The sequence below is a fragment of the Scophthalmus maximus genome, chromosome 19 (assembly GCF_022379125.1).
Source record: "Scophthalmus maximus strain ysfricsl-2021 chromosome 19, ASM2237912v1, whole genome shotgun sequence".
NCBI lineage: Eukaryota > Metazoa > Chordata > Actinopteri > Pleuronectiformes > Scophthalmidae > Scophthalmus > Scophthalmus maximus.
In genome coordinates, this window is record NC_061533.1 from 7606089 (window position 1) to 7630136 (window position 24048).

At 41.6% G+C, this 24048-nt stretch overlaps 1 protein-coding gene across 1 annotated transcript; it reads right to left on the reverse strand.

Annotated features, from left to right (window-relative positions):
- Positions 1 to 4: 4 nt before the first annotated feature.
- Positions 5 to 22833, reverse strand: zgc:63587 (uncharacterized protein LOC393431 homolog). The gene is made up of 12 exons (XM_035639890.2): positions 22687 to 22833; positions 17706 to 17764; positions 17162 to 17261; positions 16975 to 17061; positions 16223 to 16346; positions 15240 to 15374; positions 13549 to 13666; positions 3615 to 3716; positions 3283 to 3428; positions 3029 to 3112; positions 2877 to 2934; positions 5 to 1329 (listed from the first exon to the last, which is right to left on the reverse strand). Exons 2-12 carry the CDS (start codon positions 17730 to 17732, stop codon positions 1264 to 1266), a joined length of 1047 nt encoding a protein of 348 aa, XP_035495783.1. The 5' UTR covers positions 17733 to 17764; positions 22687 to 22833; the 3' UTR covers positions 5 to 1263.
- Positions 22834 to 24048: the final 1215 nt, after the last annotated feature.

The window sequence follows — 24048 nt, forward strand, 5'->3', positions numbered from 1 at the left end:
CAGATGAGTTTCTGACTGTATCTGTAGCCCTTTTTTATTAATTTAAGAGAGAGATATAAAAAATGTAGACACTTTGAAAACAAATCTTTACCGACATTATGATTAAGAAATAATAATTATGCTTATGTCTTAATGAGTACAAAAGACAGAGAAACAAAAATAATGCCAATGGCAAATCAACAACAGCACAGTTTTGACGTCACTGCTGAAAAAAGAAAATGTTAGAAGGCAGGAGGGAGTTTAAACATAACAGTTAAATATTGCAGTGCTGGATTTTTAAATGGGAGATTACAAACACAAAACAGTATGATGATGATTGATTATTTCTGAACCTGTACTAGGATCATGCAGCTCTCTATGATAAAAAAAAAAAATACTGACAACATGGCACTTTAATTTAATTATTACATGATCCTAAAGAATTTAGTTTCTCTTTATAACTGAGTGGTATTAGTTTGACTACTTGCATGTAGTAGTTTACAAACATAAAGTAAAAATAAATGCTTAGAATTAAGTTTGTATTTCTCGCTAAAAAATAACATTTTAAATTAACACAATTGAAAGGTACTGTTTTTCCCCAGAAAACCGGCAACATGAGCAGTCCTCGTTTTCAACTGAACTTTCACTGTGGTAATATTTAAAGTTACTGCGCAATGAGACTGAGGCAAAAAGGCACTGAAGGTCTGAAACCATAAACATTTCGTTTTCCACTTTTTCCTTGAAAAAATCTTATCCTGAGAGCAACTTAAATAGGAGATTGTGTCAACTAACACTTATAGTGTGATGGCAAAACCTCTCAGTACCGTTGTCATTGGCAGCTCTGTGCATCAAAGACTAAGTCATAGATACATATCAGTTATCAAGCATTCAACTATTTTTGAGATCATACTAATTTTTGTCCAGTCTCACAAAATACTACAAACAAAACTAAGTCTTGACAAATTGTTGAATAATAATAATAATAATAATAATAATGATAATAAACTGTGGTGAGCTCCCGAACACCTGATGGATGGATGTTTGGAGGGAAGGTGATGATGGTAATGATGATGTGAAGAGCAGATGAAGATGGTGTGATCCTGGACTCCTGGAGGGTGGAGGCAGGGAGTGATGGATTCAGAGGAGGACCACGTGTGTGTGTGTGCGTGTGTGTGTGTGTGTGTTTGTGTGCGTGTGTGTGTGTGTGTGTGTGTGTGTGTGAGTGTGTGAGTGTGAGTGTGTGAGTGTGTGAGCGTGTGTTTCTTTCTGCTCCTTTTGACCCTTTTACTCGTCTGAATGCATCTTCATCTGTGCCTGCATCTGAGTGATCATCTCCTGCATGCGTCTCAGCTACGAGAGGGAAGGACAAAAAAAAAAAAACAAGGTTCCAAGGTTAACTTTCTTTCTTTCTTGAATGAGCCAAACAAACTGAACCAGAATCAGGGATTAATCTGTGTCATTAAGCCAACTCAGAGCAAATGAGATCAGATTATTTCAAGTGTGTCTTAATTCATAACTTTGACAGACAATGGGCATTCAAAGCCCAAACCCCTTAAAAACCCGCATGGCTCAGGCTGTTGAACAATAACACTGACGCTTTTCTTTAATAGCTACTGCCATCTTGTGGCTGAGGACAGAAAGGCACATGGTTCATGTCAGATGTTTTTACCTGATAAATCAATGCTTTGTATGTTTTGTATAATGCATTTCTTAGTTGTATGCTATAAATAGATAGTGTAATTGTCTGTTGAGTGATGTTTCTAAAATAGAAATACTTTTAATAATCTCTTTTAGTATTGCTCTCTATACTTTTTAATTATCTTATTAACCTGTTTTATAATCTTATAAAATAAATCGATGACGTTGTCACATCTGAGCAGGGACAACAGTTAAAAAAATGTAATCATGACCCACTCTGTTTGCCTCTAATTTACCTGTACACAGAATGTTTACAGGTTCATTTGACCTGCTATGAACTGGCATGACGAGTTAATTGGCAGTTAATTCACTGAGCAGTCTCCGTTTCCCCTTTAATCATTTAGTTCCTTTGTAGGAAATAAAAACCAGGGGACTTTCTAGGAGAATAAAGTGTGACGTTAACAGTCGTTACTTAATATTTTCTCCCACTCACAACCTTGTCAAAAGCAAATGGATCACTGTCTCTCCAGCTTTGTGTTTAGGGTTCCTCACATTACTGAGGTCATTCCCACCATAAAAACTGGGCCAGGAAATCCAGGCAGGAAGTGATGGAATATCCTGCCTGGGCACACTGTTTACAAACAGCTCCACTGCACCCAGCCCACTCACTACGGTGTGCGGCAGCAGTAACACAAACAGAGCAATCAAAAGCAATCAGGAAACTGGTTATTGCCTGATGACGTGCAGGCTCCATGGCAAAGAAGCAAAACAATGAATGTAAATAGATAAGACACTTTGAAAGTAAAGCCAAGCTGAAGAATTGAAAGTTTCCCTGGTTTGACCTTGAAGATTTTAGACGCATTGGCCCAGGACAAAAACAAAGAAGTGCTGCACACTGAATTAATGCTGATGGCAGTTGTTTCCCGAAACGCGCAGAACATATTTGACATTTTTAAACATTTTCCATTTTGCCTTAAATAAAATACACACGCATGTAGCTCACTGTAATTTTTGCTTGTAAAACGATCTTTTATCTGATAAGTTTCCATGGCTGAGAATTACATTTGTTCAGTGTAAATCACAAACTCCGACGGAAACCTGTATAGCTGTTGCCTGGTGAAAAAAGTTAATTTTGTACCAAACCACAAACCCATCGTTTTGGAACCTGCACATCTGTACTTACAGCTGCTCACTGATTATTGAGCAAATCAAGAAATCTTTTGTGCGATAATTGAGATGCGGTGTGTGGGAGTTCTCACCTCGGCCTCTTTCTGCAGCAGGATCTGGTCCTTATCCACCACCTCCTCATCCACAGCCCTGCAGGAAAAAAACCCCACATTGAATATCATTGATTTTTCTTGAATCATGAGTAGTTCATCTGCTGCCGAAGAGATACAAATCCATGTCTCACCTGCCCGCTCTCTTCAGCCTCTCTGAACGGAAGTTCTCGTAGTGCAGATCCTGAGTTACCTCCTGTAGGTCTTGCATGTGGGTCCTGCAATAGACAGACATCCTATCTTCACACACCAGAGGGCAGTAGATATCTGTTTCGCTGGCTAACTTTTACAACCAGTTTAATGAGCAACAAGTTCAGTTAAGGTTTTAAGTGACTTCCTGTCAGATTACCCTATTCCTTAAGCAGTTTTATGACCAGGGGTCACTCACACAAGCATGGTGCGCAGTTTGAGGAAGTCATTGTGCTCGGGGTTCTCCACTTCAACAACTCCCCAGGGGTAAAGACGACCACGGATCTTCTTCCCCTTCACCTCAATCAGCTGGTTGGAGCCAATCACAGCAAAGGGAATGCTCGCCTGGGGAAGGAAGATGAAGTTCAGTTGATCCCCAGAGAGAAACAAAGTCAGATGGAAAATTTATGTATCAGAAAGGAAGAAAGGATGAATGGGAGGAGGATGGCATCCCTCACTAAACCACGCAGAGGGAGAAATATCTAATGTAGTTTCTTAGCGGCTGACATCAGCTGCGTGTCCCTCTCTCACCTTCAGGACTCTGGTCTGCTCCTTGAACTCCTCGTCCTCGTCAGAGTCGGCGTCGGGTAGCTGATAGATTCTGATCCCGTGCTCAGCGATTTCATCCAGGATCTGAAAGGTGGAATCAAAAGAAACATGAAGGGTGAGGAGGCGAGGTTGTGACCTTCTCGTGACCTCCTCTTTAACATGTCCATTGTCTCTGTGTCGTCTGTCTGGACTCCAACACTCAAGAAACCTCTGATCTGGAAAACCATGTCATTTGAAAATCAGTTAAACATCCTTACCGTCACTACCACTAAACTTCAAAACATCTTGAATTCATGCTTCATTTTGTGTTTAGAAGATGCTCATCATTATTTTTTTTGTGCCTTTAATTGGACAGCAGAAGAAAACAGGGAGGGACTGACAGGAAACGTAGGGTTGTTCATTGTCTGGCTGGACAGAGGTCAAACCAGACACCTTCTGCTCTACACGTACGCCCATGCGGAGTGCGCTTTCTGACAGCCATCGGGTCGCCCCAGTATTCTGTTTTATCCACAGCGTGCATTTCTTCTGCTTAACTACCACTCTGTTGATACCAGCAAGGCTGAGGCGTCTGTAATTATTTTACCAAATAATGTATATATTCATAAAATGGTTGCATTCACTGTAACCTGATTCATATGGACAAAATGACACTCGGACCCGTAAACAGAAAGTAAGACAGCCCCACAGACTAATGGCAGGGTGTGAGTGAGTACCCGTTGTTGTTGCAACACATTTCATTTAAGCGCCCCGTTGAGATGAGGAGGGGTGAGACAGAAGAGGGTAGACAGGTGAAAAATAATGACGGCCTTTTTCTTTGTGTGTGTGTGTGTGTGTGTGTGTGTGTGTGTTCACGTTCTAAAAGAGTCAGAAGTTCTCACCCTGCTTCGCTCGCGGGCCGACCGGTGAAGAAACAAGTTAAAACAAAGGAGCTTTCTTCACCGCTACCCTCAAGGACAGATGTCAGTATTTATTATTCCAAACATCAAAGCTGCATTTTTCTTTTGTTTTCCCCAGAGCAGACTTTTTAAATCCACAATGCAGCCTTATGTAACGGAGCCAAAAAATGTCAAGTGTTGTTTTTCCTGACTTTTTGGGGACTTTCATGTACTGCAGTTGTATATTGGGACAGCGTCGAGTCAGCCAGGAGCCTGGGAAGTGAGCGCAGGTTTTTCCGACAGAGCGCAGCTCCTGTCTGAGCGCTTGTTATGGCTGTCACTTTGTTTTCTCAGTGAGCTCTGTGCGGAGTGTGTGTGAGATAGTGTGTGTGCTGCGGAGAGCTGGGGTATTGTTGTGGGGCAGGTCTAAAAACAAACAGGGGCGCGGGACTCGGACGAGAGCGTGACATGAGGCCAGAGCCTCTTTTTCCTTCAATGACTCAAACACAATTTACAGATCCCTCCAACATGGTGGCTGGATAAACATCACTGTGGTGGGGCAGCTCACGGAGAAATTTGGGGAAGTTGAGGGAAAATAAACACATGAGATACAATGGCAGGAAAAAAATGAAACAAACAACAAATCCAGTCGCAAAAGTAGATTCAGATAAGATGCAATGAAACAGGAAAAAATCTAAGCGGAAGGCAACAAATAAATCAGTCGAATAGAAAACTAACTACGAGAGCGGAACATACTTTATAAATGCAAACTAACATTTGCTATTCCAGAAACGATCATCTGAGCACTGCACACATACGAGTTCGTTTGCCATCATCTGTTTCCAGACCTAAATAAGTCAAAAGCTTCAGGATGGCTGTTTACCTGAATTATTCTGTTCCGTAACATGTGCTTAGTGCGGCCCGACACCTGTAATCAAGACCTCCCGGGGATCATCCGATGTCAAAATCACTGCCTGCTTCAAATCCCTGTTGTCTCCTTCTGATTTACTGTACACAATGTAAGCCTCAATCCCTAATGTTACGCCGGCCTCTCGTCCTCCTCGTAGTTGTGTATTTTCGTTGGCACAGAGATGTTGGCCGTGGGAGCCATTTTAATTTTATGATCATCCTGTCGGGGCTATAATACCACCCGCTACCCCCACCCCTCACCGTGCTGTTATGGTTGGCCATGCAGGGTCCACTCAGTGCTGTCAGGGCAGTGGACAAACAATGCCACACAAGACTCTTGCTTCATTATTAATTAGAAAAGGAAGCCCAAGATTTATCACCCTATGTTTCTGGCTCACATCGTTGAATACGAAGCATTGTTTGTGGAAATGTTTCGTCATGTTGCCCAGTAATGGTGAGTGTGAGGGTGGAGGCTGCTGCCATCCAGTCAGAACATGGGTTAAAAGTGAGATAAACTGCAGGTGAATCATGTGAGACCTGTGATTCCAGAATGAAGTCAGTCTCATTCAGCTCTAAGAATAGCACTATCAAATATACTGTAGTGTTTATGTGTAGCACCAAATATAGCAAACATGCGGGTCTGTCCATAGGTTAAAATTACACATGGTGAAGTCATGGGGGACATGGCTAAGCAGTTTTTCTGCAACTGCACAGCAGATACAACCAAAACCTCAAATCATAATGTAGCAGGGCGCAGACCCATCATTACAGGGATCAACCGTTTCATCACGTCAACCTGCCGAGGGAATAATATTTTCACAATTTGTTCTTTCTCACAAGCGAGCCCACAAAAATATGAATGACTCAAACACCTGCTAAGCTTTGAGACAATCATTTTTCGACAAATAACATTGGAAGAAAACAAATAGCTGCCAAAGAAAAGGGCAAAGTGAAAAAAGAAGGGATTGTGGTGAACGCTCGCAATCACACCGTTCTCGTGTGATAGCTGAGGACAGAGCGAACCAAAACTAGAACTGTGACAGGGAACAATACTTGGAAGTAGAAACGTGTACATGAGCCGTCATAGGAAGTCAACAATGCAGAGTGGGGGGAAAAAAATCCACAAAACAAAACAATCAAACTTGCAACTTGACGCTAATCAACTCTGAATGAGAAGAGCAAAGATCTGTAACGCGGAGCGAACGGCTGCACTTCCACGTAACGTTTCGGTAACCTCACCGATCCCTGCGAGGGGAATGAAACGGAGCATCACTGCCATTAGAAGTAGGATTTCTGATCTGCTTTCAGGCACTTTTAAAACCTCCCTCCATACTGAGAAAAACACCTTGAGGTACAGGGGCCCCTTTTTTTCCGAGAGTGCAGAGTTTATTAAAGGAAAATCTCGACCATGGTGAGCATTAAGTCCGTGTTCCTGAGTGCTCCCTGTCCTTTATGAGATCCCCGTTGGTCCAACTGTGTGTCTGCAATCCAGTGGATAAAAAGTGCTTATACTTTGTGCCCTTTCATGTAGTTACTTTAATGCAGGAAGGTTCTACAGAGGAAAGGGCTGAAACGAGTGAGATGTAACAAGAGGATTTAAGCTGCTTTGGTGTGTTTTTTCCCCCTATTTCCTTGTTTACATTTAATTAATAATTGCTTCTTACTTTCTAAATGCTTTATAAGAACATGACTGACAAATAATCCGTTGTGAAACACACCTTCAGTCACCGTTTTACATGGATTTCCCCACAATGTTTCATACAAAGGCTGATGCAGGCTAACATAATAAAAATTGAAACACTGTTTTGTGTTAATCTCCATGTAGGAAGGGCAGAGAAGAAATTTCACATAGCAAATGCCAAAGTGTGGCTATTGCTTTAACTTTTGACCCACGCCAAGGAGGTTGTGTGATTTGTTTGGTTTGTTTGTTTGTGATTTGTTTGTTTGTCTTTTAGGATCCAGGAATTTTTCAAAAGGTTTCATCACCATTGTGAGGTTTGGGAAAAGTCGACATTTTCAGTCATCACTCCACAAATACATAACATTATAAATATATGTAGGTCAGATGGAGAAGCATGGGAATGCAAGTTTTGGGTGAAACAGCAATTTCAGTGGCGATAAGTTGGCCTCGGCGAAGGTCTGCGCTCTCCGAGTACTCTTGTTCCTAATGTTTTCATCTTGGAAATTTGATTAAATTGTTTCTTTAACATTAGAAGCAAAAATTCCAACTGTCCAATAAATGTAAAATATGAGATCTGGAGAAGCAGACATCCCACTTAGAATTAAGGGCCAACCGACTTTCAAGAAAAGAATGCAATGTAATCATCTCCTGTTGTAAATTTGAGTCTAGAATGGTAGAAAGCCTTTAAAGTTTTAAGTGCAGACTGCTGTACAGTATGTCTGTAAATTCATCTTCTATCAACAGAACGTGACTTCTCCATACAAAAAATGAATGATTAGGTCAAACAAGGAATCTGCCAACAAATATACATATCTACACTTCGCGTGCACTGAGCTGTGTGTTGCTGTTTTCATTTTTTGGACAACACATTTAACATACCTCATTTACAAGAAAAAAAATCTGATTCCTTGCTAAACTCTTACTACTTTTCTTTAGTTTCCAAAATTCATTTGCTAACCTTACGACACATGAAAACGCATGCTTCTCTCTTGCCAGGAAATGCCTTTCGCTTTCAACTACTAACTGGCTCTCTCCTGCCTGCAGGGAGTCTCAGGGGTGAGAGAGCCCCAACAATACCTGATCTAGGTGGGGGTCGGAGGGATTTAGACCTCCTAACAGCTTCTTACGCCAACACACACACTTTCACATACACATAGTGAACTGTTTCCTTACTACGTGAACTGGTATCATCTGGTGTCCGCAGCAGAAAAAGAGTTCGTAGGTGTGTTACGGGAATGGAGCTTTGTCGGCCAGTGGGTCACCAGAGTTCAAGAATGACTGGTGAAAAATATGCTCGAATTTCCAGCCAGTCCGACCTCCAGAGAATCTACCGAGCAACTCCCTCCGGCTCCTCAAATATCATATCCTACTAAAAGAACCCATACAGCACGTAGCACCACAGGGATAACAATAAACTTTGTGTTTACAGTATTTACACATTCCAGGTATATCCACTCTGAGAGTCCAGACTGGAACAGACGGGACCAGAACTACCGATGGAAAGGACAGAGGAAGTCCAACAACCATGGTTACGAGAGGGCATCATATTAGTAACGGAGATCAACACACTCGCAGGCACATGTTAACACACACCCACACTCCTATTGTCTAGGATAAGTATTAGAACAGTTAAGACCACCCACATCTCTCTCTCTGATCACAGAGCATGCAGAGGAACAATCGAGCTATTCATGTAATCGTGTATTTAAGTAAGATTAAAGGAGGGGACAGTGCGAGTTTAAGATTTTTTTTTATCCACACATCACGTTTTGTGACTTTCTGGTTTTCAAAAGGGTCTCGACAGTGAACCCGACAGCTACAAGTGACTCATTAGCAGTGCAGCAAAGTCCAGAAGCCCTATTTTCAGGTTGACCTTCAAACAAGGAACCCTGCTGTTTTCACAGTGTAGTGGGCTTGTTCTTTCTCTACTCGGGAGCCGATGAGTGTGTAATAGAGCTGCTTGTTCTAAGAGGAAAAACGCGTATTTATTGTTTTTGAAACTCTGCAGAGACGTGGAGCATGCCCTGGCACAATGACTGCCGGAGGGCAGAAAAATAAATATATCCGCGTGTTTGAAACACTGACAGGAAAAGCACGAGCACAAACCGGAGCAGTGAGGGGAAAATGAGGTAATCAATGCTACACATTTACTCATGGGGCACCAGTGTAGATATGTACAAAGAAATATCAAACATAACTACATATCATTAATCAGTCACCTATACCTGCCTCACATTTTCCTTTCACTTTCTGTTATTGCCATTTAAGCAAACCTGGTGACAACACTGGCTGGTACGAGCTGTCCAGTCATCGGATTAGTGTCCCAGTGGGGTCTTTGAGCTGGTTCACACAGTGGGAACACGGTGGAGCGGCTGGGGGAGACAACAGCCAGTCGGACAATGAGGGGAAAGTGTGACAGTTCCTCGGCCAAGGGTTGAAATATGGCAGCTGAGGAGGGGACGAGCGTAGATGACGGAGGAGTCTGGATGGTGGACAGTGAACAGAGATGGATTGGCGAAAGACAACAGAGGAAAAGGGAGGAGACGACGAAGACGAGGGAAGCTACAAGAGATGTGGGGCGGAAGGCACAGAGGGAAGGAAAACAGAAGGTATTGGAGGGAAGAAAAGGGACTAAACTATTGTCTGGTGCGAGAACAGAGGACGAGCCGGGATCTCCAGCCCTTGCTGACCTCTGGCTTAGGAGAACAGCCTTTAGTCTTCACACAAAAGACAGAAGAAGAAAAAAGTTATCACAGACTGGAGTTGAGGCCTGTGGCAAACGGCTGTTTGGCTTCTGCTTCTTCTTTCAGAATAATTTATGGTTTAAATACAGCCTTTAGTGCAGCTATATTACTGCTGGTCATTTTTAAAATCATGTTAGGTGGGTCAAACTCATGTTTGAGTTTTCTTTCTTTCCTTCCTTCCTTCCTTCTTTAGCCCGTGTTTGGTTTTAATGCATTTCACAAAAATATGACAATTAACACGCATTAACTAAGTTGTAGTAAAAATCTCACATCTGAAAATTGACAAAAGAGCTATGATGAATTAACACTAAAGCGGACATGAAATCTGAATTTACCTTCTTACGTTTAAAAAGTTTTGGTGTTTAGCATCTGACTTTTCAGATGTCTGAACTTCCCTGACTGCCCCAAGCAACAAGAGACAACAGCAGAACTGCATTTCTAACACTATTAAAGTAAGATATACAAAAAAAAAGATGATGAAACCTTTCTTCTGTCTAAAACCCAACGATATCCAGTTTAAATGAGACAAATATAGCAAAATCCTCTCAATAGAGCAGTTGGAAAAAAAGAGAATATTGAGCATTTTTGCTACAGAAACTGAGTTAAATGAGATTTGCAGATTTGTCTTCTGTGGTCTGACTTACAGTTCTAGTTATAGAATCATTTGAAAAAGAATATTCAGTGTCATTTTCACTTGCTTCCATCAGGATTCCAGTCTAAACCAGCTGGGTAGTGTCATCTATGTTCAAACAGGACAAAAAAATAAAAAACGGAGAAGCAATTTGAGTCCAAAGCCTCACACAGGATATGACTGCAAGGTCCCAGACTGAGAGGATCAGCCCCTCAATATACCCTCCTCAGGGCAACTTATGAGGTAGTGACCACAGAGACCCCGGTGAAGGAAATTGGCATTAGAGAAAATTAAAAAAGAGGACACTAAGAGGCAGAAAGTAAGAGTCAGGTACTGCCAGCAGAGGAAGGACTGGGAGGCAGAACTAAGGGGATGAAAGCTGAACGACATCCCGTAGAGTCCTGCTCTGTACAGGGCGGCAGGTTCTATCTGGTCGGTGGAACAGTCAGTCTTCACACATTGTAGGAAACTTTTATTGTTCTGTACAAGCTGTTTCCCCTTCATAAAAAGAGAAAACACTGGACGAGCCTTGCGAGGAGGGGGGGTAGTCCTATTTACCGAGAGACAAATGGCTTAAAAAACGGTGAGAAAGTACCCGACAATTAAATACTATGGGAGAAACACTGGGGGATATCAATCATCTTCCAGCACTCGGCTTTCTGACAGGTTCTTGGCTGCTGGCGCTCTGACCTCAAAGGAAGGCCCTGTGCCTCGGTGCACTGTACGAGACTGTAAGGCAGGAATCAGGCACGTATACCTAAGAGCCACTTCAACTAATCTGATCGTACCAACAAATACTTAAGAAGACAGATATATTTGTTCTCCTGAGAGACACAAAAAGGAATGGGCGTTACAATGACGCTTCTGTAATAAATCTGACTTTTACACAAAAGCTACTAGTGAACTGTGATAAACAAGTTATCTGCTGGTACAACGATTCACTTTATAAGAGGGACACACATCTACTGTACACATAACAATCTTCCTTTTCAACCAAGCGTCTGTTCGTGTACATGTCTTTAATTAAGTTCCTGTCAAAAATGTATGGTATTTTTAATACACTGACAGAAACTTCCACGGGCACAGATGCACCATGGCATTTTCTACAAATTGAGATCAAGATAAAAGTCGTCTGTGCCAAAAATGTGACTGAGAAAGCGATAGTAGGAATAATATGCCCGCCTGAGGGGACACATAGGGCCATTGCATTGCTATACTTGGAGCAGATAGCTCAATTAACCCTCTGTATTTCCTGACAATAATGGTTTTGTCCAGGAACTCATTATCATTGATTACAGTCAACTAAATTTAAACGTGTCTTTGAATGTGCATCTGGTACATCTGAACCCTCGAAATCATGTCTTCTCCATGGCCAGAATCTATGGAAAGCTTATGGATTTGGTTACTTCATGGTGGCCAGGGTGTGTGTGTGTGTGTGTGTCCATCTTGTTGAAGTCAGCAGCTAATTGCTCCTTAGTGTACAGTGGGAAATGTCTGTTAAGGCTACACTTAGCGGAGCATGTGAACAAACTCTGCAAGAAAGATAGCGTTGAGGACAGTTGGGCAGCTAACAGGTCAGATCAGCGAGCGTGATACTGTTAAAATATTTTCTTTTCATTTCCCACTCCTCTGCTGTTGGCTACACATTTTAAGTATATGATGTCCGACAATGAACTGTATGAAAAGCAAAACATGAACAAAATCTAACAAAAAGTATGCCAAAACTCTAATCACCACAGCTGACCTGCTGCCAGCTGAGGGGGGGGGGGGTTTCTGTAGTTTGGGGAGGGGGTCAGCACTTGCAGGAAACATGGTTTTTGTTCATCTTAAGTGCCAAAGGAACACTTATAAGGTTTGAGGAAGGTCAGAACACAAAACAACACTACAGAGTACAATTAAACTGTAAGGTCCTCTTAAGGTCAACACAGTGGAGGAATTTCTGCTTTGAATCCATCACAGAGTTCTCAGATTTTGATACTGTGACGAATGTTCCATCCTGTTGTCTTAGGAAATACGAGATTAAAGGTGTGTGTCCTGAAAGTTTAAACTGTGACCCCCTTCTTATTCTTTTCCTTATATGTTGCATCAGCCAATTTGGGCATTCAGGCTGTTGGAGCTTTGAACAAAACAGACTTCCAGCCGACTGTCTCAGGCCAGCTGCGCCACCAGCTCCGACCCAGCTGAATGAGAGGCAGGCAGGAGGTCTATGCATGCAGGAGCAGGTGAGGACACAGGCTGACTTTCAATTTAAAAACACAATGAAGTGATCAGAGATGAAAAAAGTGATTAAACTTAGCCCACACAGCCCTCATATTTCTGAACTGCGACATGCAACTTAAGGTCATTTTCATTTTCGCCCACTATCAGAGATTAATCATGACTCATTGTTTTAGCAACCAAAACCAAAAGATACAAAATTTTTAAATGCAAATGCAAAATGTAAAAAAGCAACAAATATGTGTGTATGTGTGTGAGTGTGTGTGTGTGTGCGCAGCAGGAAGCTGAGGAACGTGCAGGCAGACACAAGGGTCAGCTCCAACAGGAAGTATCTTGGATGGGTTGAGACTGAATGAGATGAGCTCCATCTAAATTATACACAAGACCTTTTTCCAACCATTGCCCCTCCTACCGTTTCCTCTTCCATGTCATCCCTCCCTGTCCTTTTGAACAAACTGCCTGAATCATCAGAAACATGAGAACGTGAGTCATACCAATAATTACACGTGTTTTTTTTCATACAAACCCACGGATGTCTGACACCCAAGGGTGCCAAACTAAGTTTGCCATTATTTTGTGTATAATTCAATGATCAATTTTCTAATAAACTGAGGAGCGTGCAGGAAGACACAAGGGTCAGCTCCAACAAGAAGTATCTGGGATGGGTTGAGACTCTATGAGATGTTATCCATCTAAATTATACACAAGACCTATTAAACACAAAATATCTTCACAGCAAGAAATTTTCAGGTCTACCCTTGAGCCAAGAATCAGATTCAAGGGAAAGACGATTATATATACTGTACAGGAAAAAGGGGGACACCTGTGCGTGTGTGTGTGTTTCTGTGTGTAAACTCACCCTTCTCTTCAGGCGATCCCTCTCCCTCAGTGTCAGTGTGTCAGCCTTGGCAATGACTGGGACTATGTTGACTTTGCTGTGGATGGCCTTCATGAACTCCACATCCAGAGGCTTTAGACTGGAAAAGAAAGAGGAAAAGCCGAAGAAGCAGAAGAGAAGACAAAAGGGAAAACGTTAGAATTTGACAGTGATAGTACTGAGGGATTAAGAAAAAACTTAAAAGGTAAAACATATACATATTTAGATAGGAAAGAAAGTTCATCCTCAAAACAATACAATGAATTATATGGGGAACACCAAATTAACCAAAGATAAAGTCCACTGCTAGCAACAAAATGTTTATGGTGTAACACTAGCAGCTTTACTAGCAAATAAATGATGTCTTATCTTGAAAGATGCAAAATTATGAAGTTCTGCCTTGTTGGTATAAATCATCTGTTCGGTGGTACAGTGTAAACACGTCTTGACTAATTACAAAGTACAACTAAATCAAATTATCATTCATAAATTTGACTTTATTCTAGAGCAAGTTTCACAAGGGGGGGCGTCTTTTTATTTAAAGGTCCCCTATTATGAAAATTACTACTTTTCATGCTTTTTTACCCTAAATATGTGTTAACGGACCCCCCAAACGTCAGAAAAGTCCATCCTCTCTCTCTTTTTCTTGCTCCAACTTTCACAAAATGTGTGCTCAAGAGATCTGTTCAGCTCGCAGCGCATCGTTACGTCACGTTGCTCCTCAGCCTGGCCTCAGCTCCTCCTCCAGGTAGTGTCACACACCCAGAGCTCGGTGTGGTTCACGCCCACTGAAACCTGCTAAACGTATCTCGCCGCGGCCATGTTTCATTTCCTCGCTAACATCGGCTCCCGGTAAACAACAATGGCCAAGATACGAGGTTGCTCTGTTGTTGATGGCAAAAACGGATACAGAAGTGTCCATATTCTGCCTTAGCGCCGCAGCTAATGTGGCTATGTTGTAGAGCAAATACTATTGATGGACAGGTTGAGTGAATAAAGCATGACGGAATGCCACTTTATTATTTAGAGTTATAGCGGTAATCTGGCCCTGCACTCATGTTTTCATTTAGCTTTTTGTGAAACTTGATACCGGGGCGAAACGCCTTGCCGGGGCGTCCGGACGCCGTGCCAGGGCGGAAGCCGTGCCGGGGCAGCGAACGCCATGCCGGGACAGCGAACGCCATGCCGGGGCGTCCGGACGCCGTGCCGGAGCAGCGAACGCCGTGCCGGGGCGTCTGGACGCCGTGCTGGGGCGGACGCCGTGTGAAAGCCGTGAACACAGTTGTCTGTGTTCGCTTAGTGTAAACAAAGGGGCGAGGCCCCGGAAAGACTAGGCAACATCCACTTCCTGAGAGGGGTGAAACCAGCCGAAGCTCATTTACATAAAAGCAACAGACACAGAAACAGCTCACCCAGAGAAGGGCTGAGATAGAGGGCTTCAGAGGGCTTCAGAGGGCTTTAGAGGTTTCAAAGTATGAGGGTCCTGAGGGGTATTTTAAGAAGGAAACTTCAAAGACATATTTTGGGGACCTCAGAGATCAAATATAAATGTGTTAAAAGGGGTAAAATAGTGGATCTTTAAGATAATCTGGGATGTTCAGGTTTAGACATGACTAAATCAAAAAGGCAAAGGATAATATCAACTTCAAGTGTGTGTTTGTATGCTCTTTTACCCATGTCCAAATGGAGATATGAAGTAGAAGCAGCAGTGCACCCTGTTGTCCACGATGTGTCTTCGGTTCAGCCCGCTCTCGTCATGGAGGTATCGTTCAAACTGATTGTCAATGTACTGGATGATGGTCTTGAAGCTGATGTCAGAGGCAAAGAACAAGATGAGAAGCAGATTTAAGCCTCCTCGATCACACAAAATAACCACAGAAACTCGCTTCTACCATTTACACAGAGAATAACAACGCTAGCTTCAAAGACAGTGATGGAAATAATAATTTTGAAGAATCTAGTAGCGAGTTAAGGTTCACCTTGCTTAGGAGCCACTATGAGCTAAATGTTGTAGTGTGACTACTAACATTGTCTATATAAGTTTTTGAAACATGATTTTATGAAGCATTAAATTGTCTTCTACACAGGAAGCATGGTTTGAATATAAACATTTGCACAAACCTTAACTGATTTCTGTTCAGTTCAACAACCTTTAATGAAAAATTGTGTGTATTCCTTCATTTATTTACTTTTGAACATTCATGGTCTAAAAAATTAGTACGTAGGAAATTTTGCTGAGAGAAAGCTAAGGGGAAGAGACTATTTTTCTGATACTTCATCTCTTTTGCAGTTATTTACTTGTTGTAGCCTTTGTTGGAGAGAACATGAACATGAACGTGCCCAGCAGTGTAAGAAAATAGATCTAGAACAAGGAGGTTACAATTACAGCACTGGCATGAGGATGCAACACACAAACGCACATGAACACGCAAACGCACACACACACACACACACACACACACACACACACACACACTTTAAGGAAATCTAGACTTGGAGAATGCAGAGGGAGGAGACATAGGACAAAGAGTTTAGAATGAAACTTGAGAAAGGGAGTAGTTGAGGTGAGGAGGGAAAGGATGAGACACCGTGCAGGACAGGAAACATGTTCCAAAGTCATCATCCCTCCTCACTCCTCCACAGCGCACAAACACACCAGTCCTGGCTGTTGATGGCATCGCCGTATCCGGGGGTGTCGACCACGGTGAGGCGAAGCTTCACTCCTCTCTCCTCGATCTCCACAGTTGATGCCTCAATCTGCACCGTCCTCTCAATTTTCTCTGTGGAGGCAAGAACAAGTATATCAGAGTCACAAAAACGTTATTAATCTCTGCAGGGAAATTCTTTGGTTACGAATTAGGAGAGAGGAAGTAATAAGGTATTTTTCAATGAGCCGCTGTCTAATGGCTGAGTCAAAACAACTATAATAAAAAAAATAGAAATAATAATAAATATAAAGTAAGTGACTAGCAAATTTGAAAAAGTACTGTCACATGTTGGAAGTCCTCAGGGATAATGAAGAGGACTATGAGGACAAGTTTCTGCCTGTGCAATGTTCTTAAACAAACCACTCAACTGCCACGAACACAGGCCTCAAGTAGGATTACACCTTTAAAGAATGAAACCATGTTTTTTTTTTTTGTCATCTAAAAAGGACGATGCGTTTTCTTATCTGTAAAAACTGACCTAAGAAGGCAGGGATGAGTGTTTTCAAGCCAGTACAAGTCCTAATCTAAGTCAAGTCATACGAAGGGCAGGGTCATATTTTGTGACTAAAGCATTCCCAGCATTCCTCCTGAAGTACTGCTCTGCTGGAGACATTGCAGCAGACATTTCTGTATTATTACAGTGTGTTTGTTTGTGAATTTTCGTGTGTGTGTGCGTGTGCGTGTGTACTTGGGCGTATACCTGCGGCACCGGGGATGTAGCGTTCAGGGTAGAGATCAGTGAGAAACAGGCTGTTTATAAGTGTCGATTTGCCCAAACCAGACTCCCCTTGAAAATCAAAGAGAATGGAGGAAAATTAAGCTCTACTCTCAAAAGGAATCCTTCCTCTGGCAAAAGTCTACATTAAGAGAAAAGAGGGATCACTCACCTGCAACCATGAGGGTAAATTCAAATCCTTTTTTCACAGATTTTCTGTGCACTTGGTTTGGCAGGTTGGCAAACCCGACATAACCTGTTGCATCTGGGAACTGTAGAACACAAAAAGACACGTCCATTGTTAAAGATAAAGGTCAGGAACTAAGTACTGAACTGGTCAAAAAATATGAAATGATAATAGCAATTTGATAATTTAATGATATTCTATATTTCATTGCTTCCTTAAACCCAGTAAATCTAGTAATCAAGTCCTCCCTGACATTTTCCATCAGTTAATGAGGTGTACTGTATGTGTATAGATGAAGTGAGATTGATGATGATAAGTATAATTGAGAAATTCCAACAGGCAATAAAGCCTAGCTTATGAAGCACTAGTATTTATACAGGATATCCTCCCTGGATGCCTGTGTAAGAGTGTGTGCATGAGATTACAAGTACCAAGAGTGTTAATCACCACTGCCTTATTACAGACCCCTGCTGTTCATTCTGACCAAGTCAAAACTGGGACCTGATAAAAATGTCTTCTTGTTACTCACCTTTCCTTTTTCTCCAGACTGAGACATCGCTACTGTTTACTGGATGTCCTACGAGCTTGCTGGTGGAAAATGAAGAAAAAAAGAGATAAGCCGTGAATAAAGCAGCCTTGTGGAAAAAAAACATCTTCCAGGAATCTTGATTTAATCATTTCTCAAGAATTCATTCATTCCAGATTTTTCCTAAAAGTCTCCCTCACTTAAGGTATTTATATTAAAATGAAATGCTCATAATTTTGCTGAAGTGATGTCTTATCTTTCCAACGCAATTGTTTATTATTGATCAGATTTTGAACAACACATGCACCCATGAAGCTAAATGAAATTTGTGACTTTTACCCATGAATGATGTGTCAGATTAATAATAATCCTAATCAGAAAATGTTATTAGTTTGTGCATCTGGACCAATGTTACTTTCTAACAAATACAATATTATTTTATTATTCACTATTCTTTTTACTCTATAATTCTAAAATATCATCACAGACAGGGGCAGTATGTAATTATAATTTATGATACTGATATATATAAAAATGTGATTATCGGGTAAAGCAGCAGACAATACAGACCACAGTTAATTGTACAACACTAATCTTCAATAATATCTTCTTTTTTTTATCATTATAGGGCTCATTTTCACAAGCAGGAAACATGAACCCAACGCCTCCTCAGGATATTTATGTTGTAAACTATGACTTGAAAGAGTCTGCACCTCACATCGGTCCATGTTGAGACGTTACTTCAGGCTGGCGATGACACTGTTTTCTAACACTATCCCATGGAAGGAGCGGAGATTAAGAGCTTGGGGCGTCAAGTTTGTTCCCATACTCCATTTAAACTGTTACAGCCTACTTGTACCCCGTGCTCCAGCCCAGATCTATGACCCTGAGCAGACGACAGAGCAACAAGCCCGCTTGATAAATTAGCCCCATAATGACTGAGCAGGAAGAACAGGCTCCATTTTATCACCAACACACTGGCCCTTGACAGGTGGAGTGTGATAAGCATTAGAAAGAGGCAGGCGGCAGTGTGCTGCCAAACGGAGATGCACTCTGCTTACGTAATGTTAAAAAAGGCTGCATGGGAACCTGAACTGACCTCGCTCGTTTGGGGAACCCTTTCACACTGTCACATGCATCAGACCGTAGTCGGGGGGGCCCTGTGTATCTACATGAAAGAGGGACGAGGTCTCTCAAACTGACAGGGTAGTTTCATCGAGCCCACAAGGGGAACAATGGCTGTTTATCCCTCTGGTTCCTGAAGCCTTTCCTATACAGAGCAGCTCAGCTGGGGAGGGGGGAGAACACGTGCCTCACCCCTGACCACATTCAGGACTGGCCACATGCAGGAGAGCGGAGGGGAGACGCCAGCCGTTTAGGGTGGAGGAGTGCCAGGTGAAGGGCTAAAGGTCCGTTCAAGTCAAAAGATATTAACGACATTATGAAACTAATTAAACGTCAATTAGTGGATCAATCATAATATAATTAGAAACCACTTTATTGGTCGACACATCATTTTGTTAAGTAGCAGACTAATCATTAAAGAAAATAACTACACTAACTATAAAAGCCTCCAGCAAAGCCATGTTTAGCAGGTTTAATGTTTATCATGTTCACCATGACTAAAAAGTCAGAGGAGCACCAAAGTTATTGAAATGCATCCTGTGGAGAACATGATTGTACAGTACAGACCAAATTTCATGGCAATTCAATCAACAGTTGTGACAGGAAAATTCAGAGGATTGCCAAAGTCAAAAGGGTATATCCTCTGGTGAACATGAATCTCTTTACAGAGTAAGTGGTACTCTATCTATCAAGGAGGTTTTAAGATATTTCACTAGATAAATTAATAAAACATCAATAAGATTCATTCTCCAGGCCTCATTCATTGTGCATATTTCATGGGAATTCATCCAATAGCTTCACGAAAAAGCTAAAATCTCCACCTTATTGTGATGGTAGAGACAGCAACATTGCCATGCCTTGAGCCACAACACTAGCATGGCTTAAACATATAAGTTTCAGCCAAAAACACAACAAAATAAAACAATAAAGGCGTTTTCATTGTTAATGAACATCTAAGTTTACGTAGCAGCCCACACAGGAGTATCCGTGTCCACAACTACACACCCTTCTATTCTTTGACAGGCTCTGTGGGAACCAGCATTAGTCCAGCGGCAGATTAATTAAACCGCTCAAATATCGTAGTTGTAATATCACAAAGACAACACAACAGGACAGACAGGCGGGAGGCACACTTCAATAATACACTCTTAATAATGGCCATTTAATCGGCTAGGCTGCTGAGCTGCTTACACACACTCACATCTATCAACGGGCCAGACATAGGGGAGATTAAACTGTTTGGGCCAAAAGGGAAAAATGCCACCTTAGAAAAGCCAAAGTTCCTGGCATGTAATGCATTTACAGTTGATTTATTGGCATGTGAAGCCATGAAAGGGGCAGCAGCACTAGCAGAACTATTCACCTTCCTGACGGGCAGTGTCAAGGGTTCCGCGCACACCCACCCTCTGTGGATTAGGGACTTTCTTTTCTTATTGGAAACACTGAAGCAATGATTTCACACCGTGGATATTTCGTGAACTCAGTGGCATTTTGCAACAATAACGTTAATTTACTGGCAACCGATCATAGCAACGGGGACCCCAGAGCTACTTGACATAACAAAGTGATGTTTGGCCCGTGTAAAGACACACGCACACACAGACATTAGCAAAAGGCACAACATTCATGACCCTTGGAGACCAAAGGTAGAAGTGATGGGCAACGGTAATATAGATATGATACGTGTTTCAAAGTTGAAACACTTCATAATATGAGCCCACGGAGAGGACATAAAAGCCACAATAGGCGGAATGAAACTGCCTTTAAAGCCTGAGGAAAGCAGCAGGTCTGTTCATAACACACACAGAGTTTAAAGCCCAGGATGGAAGGTTAACGATGATGGGGACAGGACAGGAAATGTCCAAAAGCATAACATACAGAAACAAAGTGTTATTCTAACACAGCTGCTGTACAGTGTACTTAAAGCTACAGTGTGTAATATTTAGAAGAACTTATTCACAGAAATTGAATATATTGTCCATAACTGTGTTCATATATGTATAATCACCGTAACATAGAACCAATGTTTTTTGGTCAACTTTGAATGAGTTAAATATAGTTACATGAGGTGGACCCACCTCCGTGTAAGTCCCCATGTTTGCTACGTCGTGTTGAATACGGTTGCACAAAACGGTCCAGAATACGTCGCATTCACTTTGAATTTTCAGAACTGACAAAAAACGGAAATGGAATCAGAGGTGCGCCACCATAAAGTGTCCCTGTTGGATGCTCAGTTGGTTGCTGTTTGCAATTTAACCACCAGATACCGCCAGAAAATTTTAAGAAAAAATACACACTGGGTTATTCAAACACTTAATTGACTATCAAAATAATTGATAATTTTTTTTATTCCAATCAATTAATTGAATCATTTCTGCCTTACTGCAAATGGACATTGTAGTCATCACAACTTCATTACATGACAGCGAAAGTAATTGAATGTCCATAAGACCGATTTCTTGTTAACACAACAACAAAAAAAAACAGGGATCAAAGTGATTTCTATTAATGTGCATTTCTTCCTGCTATTTTTCCACACACAGTCGAGTGAAAAAAAGATATTGTGCTGTGTGACATCATTAAAAACCTTTGACACAATAGTGCAGGTCCACTTTGGTTTGTCAACGTGAATCAAGTTTTGTTTTTCCATTCACACCACTGGAGGAAAATGGGAGGAAACATCCCCTCTCATAGTTTATAGTGTCAGACATATGTCTTCCCCCTGCGCTTCTGTGCCGGCCAGTGTTTGTGAAATAAGGTCGCAGGAAGGGGAGAGGTCAGAGAGCGGTGAAGGTGCTGGATCAGAAGGCCTGGGGGCGTCTTTCAGTAGAAGTAGTTCAAGAGATGCTGTCCTTCTGATATCAAATTGATGTTGATGTTCAACAGGGTAGAGATGTTTCTTAAGTTACAAAAAGGGGCAGCTGCCAGCGCGAGATTACAGCTCACCCAGTCTGCCATGGTGCCCACTCGGTTCACCACTCAGCTCGAAAGGAAGTGAATAATTCATGATTTCACTGAGCCCAAAACACGGGCAAAGATGGATGATAACTCTTCAATAATGGCCCTCTGCCACATCTTGGACGGACACATAATGACAATATGTTATTGTTTCCCCACTGTTATTGTTAAGTTGTCTAAGCATCAAATGTATTTTTGCACAATTTTCCCTCACGGTCAAAGGTCAAAGATTTATCGGATGCCATTTCCGAGGTCAGTAATGTTACACAAGAGGGTTTGACGGGAAATGTGTGGAAGTCGAACGCTTTGAACGAGCACGTCTGATGTGTGTGTGATACTGATTTAGGAATATGGCGGCGAGGAGGGTATACGACCTGGGACAAAAGGAGTTCAAAATCACTGAGTATTTAAAAAGAAAAAACATAAAAGCTATTGGGGTTATCATCATTTTTATGATTAACTGAAGGAGGGGAACTGTTTACTTGGGACAATTGTGCCACATAGTTAGAAAAGACTATAACACAATCACTGTCCGGGGGAGTTGTGAGTGTATGAAGGCCTCTGGGTCTGAACAGTTGGCTGTCCACCACACCCAGTCTGTCACTGACTGAGTTTAACCAAACGACATTTCACTTTGAACCAACACCACTAGTTAAATACCGTAGTTCCTTCAAACGATGATTTCCTCTTGAGAAACCTATTCAACAGGCCGAAGTCGAGTGTTTGCACAGCTCATGTCAAACTTTTAGCATGCAACAGTCGTTACCGCAGCTGGTGTCCTGTTGCCAGCTCGGCTTCGCCTGGCGCTCCGGTGCGTCCTCTCCCGCCCCCCTGCTCCGACCAAAACCTGACATGTCATTTACAGAACGATCAGAACAAACCACGGAGCTCAGTGCCTTACCTCAGGGGAACTCGGAAATATTGTTCACCAACAGGAGCCTTTTTTTCTCTCTCTCTCTCTTCCACTCTCGCCGCGCTGTCCCAGCCCAGGAAGGGAAACCCGGAAGCCGTCCCCCCGTGACTCCGCCCGCCCCTCGTCCCTGAAAGTTTTCATTACCCCAAAACGGCCGTGCTGCGCCGAAGACGCCATTACGGCTCAACGGCCCGGACGGCTGAGCTTGTCAGATCCAATATGGCGTCTCTGGGGTTACAGTTTCTTCAACAGGTTCCCCTCTTCCCGCCGACTAATAATTCGGTGGAAAACTTTCAGTGTAATTACATATATTCGTGAAGCCTTCTGTACGTAAGTAAGGTAAACATCTTGAGGTATTTTACACTAATATTTTATTTTATGTCCACGTTAAAAGTCTACTCCATGACATTTCATGTAGCCTACTTTTTATTCATATATTTTGGCTAGATGCCAACTTTGTTTACTTCCGCATACATGAACAGCTCTATATGAATCAATTAGTTAACTAAATTGGCAATTAATTTATGATCATTGAAGTCGATGTTTAATATGATGAATAATAACATGATTGTTCCAGATTCTTAAATGTGAGGATTTACTGCTTTTCTGTTAGACAACTTTAATAATTTTGACGTTTGAACCACCAAGACTAATTAAAATAGGGCATAACCCTAACCCTGCATTTACATTTGTGCCCGGGTAATAGGCATAATGATCAAATAATATGAAGTATAATAATACAACATTCGCATTGGTGTTTTTGTACATCCAATACTTTAAGGTGCATTTGGCTTATTAGACTTTTAGACTACTTAAGTTGAATTTTTAATGCAGGACTTTTACTTACTCACAAATTTACATTGTGTTTAACACTCTGTAAGAAATATAACTTATCTGTTTTGAAAACTGAACATAAATTGGAAAGTGGGAAACAATGAGAAATACATTTTATGATGGTTATAGGTCAAACTATTGTTTTCCTATATTTAAGAATAGACTATTATGCCCAAAACGTGTCCATAAACATTTCAAATTTACAAAATAGTTTGTAAAGAGAAATCCAGTGGTGGTAAGTAAGAGCACTGTAAATTTGAACAATTTAATTGTTTACATCACCCACAGTAATGACTTTAGTCATACTACATAGTCATGTCGTATAGTAAACAAATCAAAACGTACACAAGACCACGATAGAAGAACCATAACATTATAGTCCTAAATAATAGTTCAAAAATAATTTGATAGTAAACAAAACACGAAGTAATACAAAATATGACAAATATCACAGAATTTGGCTGGTGGTTATCATCCCTATTCCTAACCCTAACTTATAGAGGGAACCGACTATCA